Raw genomic sequence first — 5,096 nt, forward strand, 5'->3', positions numbered from 1 at the left:
TGTACAATAATTCATATAATTTATATGAACGAGATTTACTAAACTATAAGATTTTAATGTCTGCTGGACGTCGGTGTATTGTGAGTACCTAATCTACTCGTATAAACCTTAAAACAATATATTTATATTTGATAAATCAGTGTTTGTAAATTGCAATAGATATGATAATAACGTTTTATTTCAATACGTTTGGAAAATACACTGTATCCATTTTGAATATCTATAAGAAAACAAGTTATTTAATTATCAAGAGAAATCAGTCAATATTCAATAAGACGCACATTCTTGACTATTTATACTTAGGAATTTAATATTATATGTTATATCTAAATATAACTACACACATATACAATGTTGAAGTATACATATATATACATAATACACTTTGGCTTATTCGGTTTATTGATGTATAGGTAGGGGAATTAATTTTATAAAGTACACTATAGCTAGTTAGTAGTAAGTGGGTCCATAGAGGCGACACTCCACTCCACACAAACTCCACCGCCACACATACTCCACCCGGACCGCCACACAAACTCCACCCATACCACCGCCACCGCCACTCCACCCGGACCGACCGCCACTCCACCCGGGGCGACCACCACCACCACCACTCCACCGTCACACACACTCCACCCGGACCGACCACCACCACCCCACCTGGCAGTTCACCACTCCACCCCGGCAGACCGCCACCACCGCCACTCCACCCGGACCGACCCCACTCCACCCCCGCCATACCACACAGCACAACCCTATCACGCGTTATCACAATACAATTAATATGTGTACGTCAGAAAGTAATTATTTAAAAAATATTCTTGTATAATGTTCGGCTGTCCACCCCCCCCCCCCCCCCCCCCCACTACCCCGGCAGACCACCCTACCTTGTATAGCTGTAACCCCGACTGAAACACGCGCAATCTTCAGTCGCAGTTTTCCTTTCATAGTGACAAGTTGTAACACAGTGTATAAAAATGGCTTCAAGCAGTGAACGGGTATACAAATATATTGCGCCTGAACCACCGGCCGAACTCATCGACTGTACCAACTACACAATCGATTTTGTAAACCGCAAGTTTTTACAAGTCGGCATCGATCCTACACATGAGTTCAATGTCTCTGTACGTATAATTACTCCGTCGCGTTTTGTAAACATTTCCGTGGACTTTTTGAAACGTATATATTCATTGATGGGGCATATTCTATCACATATACTGGATACTACAGTAAAATACAAAAGATGTATTTTTCTGGAGAACGAATTTGTTTTGCTTACGTCTATGATATATAGAGGGGAGTGTATGTTGGTGATAGAATCAAAAGTTGAACATGGATGTAGAATTTTATTAAGTCCGAAAGAACTAATGGCAATTCAAAACATGGAGTGGACTATTTTCGAAACCGTAAGCAGAAAAACGATGGTCGTACGGCCAATGATTCTATTACAACTTGATCAGATAACGGAATATTTTAAAAATGATTATAATATTGAAAAAGACGCGACACTCGAAGAATTTGTAGCAATAATCAAAGGAATTCAAATTGAATTAATATCTAAACATGTACCGAAGAACAAATATAGTTTTATAAATCAGATAAAACTGCTTGCAACTGACCAACTAGCAATCGGATGGATGGAGAAACTTAATAAATCATTAAAAGTATGAATGCGTGATTTTTATTTATTTTAATTATACTAAAATATCTATTTAATTAGGGTGTCGAAGAAAATTACGGTCCGGAAGATTTCTTCTCGCCTCCGTTTACTCAGAGTTGTATGTCTCGGCCATGCAAACAGTCAAAGAAGACGGTAATCTTATAAATAATAATAATAATAATAATAATAATAAATATACTTTATAATCAGGTGAACGATGAATACGATGGACCCGCCCCAGCCAGAGACGAAACAAAAAATTTAAAAGTAAAGAAAGTATATAATCATTTGAAACCTTGAATATAATTGTATTAATTTTTTAGGATTTTTTCGAGACATATGATTCAACGATGACTCCAATAGAAGCCGACAATATAGCAGACGAAAACAATTGTTTTTCTCAATATTTGTTTTGATATATACAATTTGTATAATATTTAAAAAATAAAAAAATCTTTTTTCTCTAAATCATATGTGTTTTTACTCCCGCCCATAAAAGGGGCGGGACCCCCTTGAGATTCACCTATCTAAAGACACCCACCCCATTAATACTAGCGGTATTAGCGCCCCGGTATCACACTACAAGACAGTCGTGAGTCTTCCGTCAAACGAGTCGCGTGTGCCTTATTACTAACTTATATCGAGACAGTCGTGAACGTACATAACAAAAATGGCTAATAATCTGATCGATTGTACTACATTTTTTGTTGATAGCAATATTTTTATAAATATAGGATTAGATCCTGATTTTTTGTTAAATTGCGTTATATGCGTCTCAAATAACTTGCAGTGTGTTAAAATGAGTGTTGAATTATATAAATCTCTAAATATAGCTCTTAACAACATAAATTTTTTACTACCATCTCATTTACTGTTGGAGGAGTTTAAATTGATATCAATAGAAAAATACAACGGTGACAACGTTCTCTCAATAAAGTGTTTGCAACAGGATCAAGATGTGCAATTAACTAAAGAGAATGTTTCAAGGATCTTGCAATTAAGTGATGCCATTGAAGAAGTCATTCAGATGAAAAATGTATACACACGGTCTACTGCATTAAATCAGGCAAGTAAAATTGCAATGTATCTTGGAAAGGAAATGCCGTTACCCAAAGATACAAAAATAAACGATGTTGAAGATTATTTGACCCGTATCGATGTCCAAGAATTGAAAGAACAACTTCCGTTCGCTGGTCTTTGTTTAATAGCAGATTTGAAGATTAAAGCAGTCAAACAATTGGCAAGGGGTTGGTTATCTTCTTCGATCGAAACTAAGGTAATACAATTTTATTTTTACATATTATTTTATACTAAAGAAAACAATTTTTTTTTTAGCCTGAAGTCAACAGGCTGACGACGAGGGCATTCCTAGCACGTAAAAGGGCAAAAGCAATCCGCAGATTAAGTTTTCATCTATAATATTTTATTATGTAATTTTCATATTGTTGACAATAATTTATAAAACTTTATATTTACAATATTGTTTTTTTTTTATTTTTTTTTTATTATATCATTATTTTTGTATTAAAACATAATGTAATATTTTATTGTAATATGACATTTTATTATATAATAAAAAGAAAAAACATGAAATTTAAAAAAAAGTATTTTTATTTTACAAACTATTTACAATTTTCTTACATCACCATTAAATGGATTATAAGTTATAATTTGGTCGTGTAAGATGAGACAATAGGCTGCAGTCTTTTCAGGTATGGTAATATCAGTCTCAAATTCAATACGTAGGTCCACGGTTGACGACTTCACATTGTCGTTTTGATGCGATAGATCGACAACGACGATTGGTACATGGTTTTGATAAATATGTTTTGACAATAACGGCTCGCAGTAGTCTCTTTCGTAGTAAGATTTTTGAAAATCTGTGTAAGCTTTATACAGTATCGAAGTTTGTTTGTTTTGAAAGTCTGCTCGGAAATCTTCGTACGGATACGCTTCAGAATTTAAGATTTTTCAACCTACAGTGGTCAAATCGACCGGCATCGAGTGTTATATTATTTTTTCGATCCGTTTGAAATCCTATCAATACAAATCTAGGTTTTTCGAGTAAATTGCTAGACTTTACAGTCCACGAATGTGAAGTATTTTTAGGTAGCACTGGATATTCGCAGAGATCCCAGGTTCTGAACGCGCACGATAACGTTTTACGAGAATCCATTATTTTTAACAGTCTTAACTTTTCTTTATCACTAACTTTGATAATAGGCATCTTCCATAATATCTTAGTCAGTTCGACTGTAATTTTTTTATTTTTCTCAGAGTTATCAGTAACGTGTAATGTGTCGAAATCGGTTGACGAGCGATTCAAAATCAATTGTTGATTACAATTAAGTAATATTTTTTTGTAATCTTCAAAAAATCCAAATAGATGTTTCAGTGGAACGCAGCCGGTAAACACATTGTTGGCCATGAAATTTTTATTATTATCGTTACTACCCAACGACGACCCCCAAGCCGCATTTTCCAGCGCGTTCAAGTCGTTTGGAGTATATGAACAGTAACCTTTCAAACAAGACGAAATTCCGGGTGATTTTATTTTCTGTACTTCTACTCCGTTTATCTCGTATCGCATTTCGGAGAATAAAAACGCCAATCCATTATTCGAAAAACTAACGTCTCCAACAGCATCGGTAGGTTTATTTATTTTTCCCTCGATGTACAGATAACTCTCACATGGAAAAGTGTAAGAATCCATGTTTAAAACACTTATCCTAATTTCATCGTTATTAGAAAAAGACATGTTTGAATATGGGGTGAACGAATGATAATTCTTTTGTGTTATTTTACACTCGTCGACATAGCCGGCTGCTACGTCTAAATACGAGTCATCCATGATTAAATTTTCAAGGAACGAAGAAAATTTAAATTATTTTTCGTGAGTTTGGTTTCGGGTTTTTTCGGTTTGGATGTTGACTTCTTGACTGTAGATACAATACTGAGGGGTTTTTTGATTGTAGCTCTTTTTATATTGATGTTAAATTTGAGTGCCATACCCACGCGTTATTTGCAAGCGAATCGTAATTGGTTCGCCGCGTAGATTTATTAGACAATCGTTCTGATCTTTTAATACGATATTTACTCTAGATATTGAAGTCGTGTTGAGACCATAAAAAACTGGATGTCTAGGTACCTCGACGATTTTATAGCCTGGTGGAACAGTTGGATAGAGTTCGTGTATGATCTGGCTCGGTGCTCCGTCACAAAATGAACCAGTAATCAAGTTGCACTCTACTTTTATACTATTGATTTTCATTATTTTGACCGTACTTTCAGATTCATGATTAAGACCCGTGGTGTATACAACATTTCCGAAACCCAACAATTTTGCTATGCTATTCTCGACGCCCAAGTCCACATCATGACTACACGAGAGCGTACACTTTAATGTGGTATTGTTTGCTTTTAATTCAAACCAATC

General features: G+C 35.1%; 3 protein-coding genes across 3 annotated transcripts; 2 read left to right on the forward strand and 1 right to left on the reverse strand.

The window, feature by feature from the left end:
- The first annotated feature begins 977 nt into the window (after positions 1–977).
- LOC132937397 (uncharacterized) lies at positions 978–2,076 on the forward strand. The gene is made up of 4 exons (XM_061004214.1): positions 978–1,664; positions 1,721–1,813; positions 1,871–1,927; positions 1,984–2,076. The coding sequence occupies exons 1-4, from the start codon at positions 978–980 to the stop codon at positions 2,074–2,076; spliced, it is 930 nt and encodes a 309-aa protein (XP_060860197.1).
- A 254-nt stretch (positions 2,077–2,330) lies between these two features.
- LOC132933689 (uncharacterized) lies at positions 2,331–3,099 on the forward strand. The gene is made up of 2 exons (XM_060999969.1): positions 2,331–2,936; positions 2,996–3,099. The coding sequence occupies exons 1-2, from the start codon at positions 2,331–2,333 to the stop codon at positions 3,077–3,079; spliced, it is 690 nt and encodes a 229-aa protein (XP_060855952.1). The 3' UTR covers positions 3,080–3,099.
- Positions 3,100–3,614: 515 nt separating this feature from the next.
- LOC132953652 (uncharacterized) lies at positions 3,615–4,511 on the reverse strand. Its single transcript, XM_061026025.1, has one exon. It carries the CDS (start codon positions 4,509–4,511, stop codon positions 3,615–3,617), a length of 897 nt encoding a protein of 298 aa, XP_060882008.1.
- Between the last annotated feature and the right edge of the window lie 585 nt (positions 4,512–5,096).

Source organism: Metopolophium dirhodum, chromosome 1, assembly GCF_019925205.1.
Source record: "Metopolophium dirhodum isolate CAU chromosome 1, ASM1992520v1, whole genome shotgun sequence".
NCBI classification, from domain to species: Eukaryota; Metazoa; Arthropoda; class Insecta; order Hemiptera; family Aphididae; genus Metopolophium; species Metopolophium dirhodum.

Coding starts and splice junctions, on each gene's coding strand:
- LOC132953652 (XM_061026025.1), bottom strand. CDS start 4,511: ATGGATGACTCGTATTTAGACGTAGCAGCCGGCTATGTCGACGAGTGT.
- LOC132933689 (XM_060999969.1), top strand. CDS start 2,331: ATGGCTAATAATCTGATCGATTGTACTACATTTTTTGTTGATAGCAAT. Junction 2,937..2,995: donor CTTCTTCGATCGAAACTAAG/GTAATACAATTT, acceptor TTTTTTTTTTAG/CCTGAAGTCAACAGGCTGAC.
- LOC132937397 (XM_061004214.1), top strand. CDS start 978: ATGGCTTCAAGCAGTGAACGGGTATACAAATATATTGCGCCTGAACCA. Junction 1,665..1,720: donor AACTTAATAAATCATTAAAA/GTATGAATGCGT, acceptor CTATTTAATTAG/GGTGTCGAAGAAAATTACGG. Junction 1,814..1,870: donor GCAAACAGTCAAAGAAGACG/GTAATCTTATAA, acceptor CTTTATAATCAG/GTGAACGATGAATACGATGG.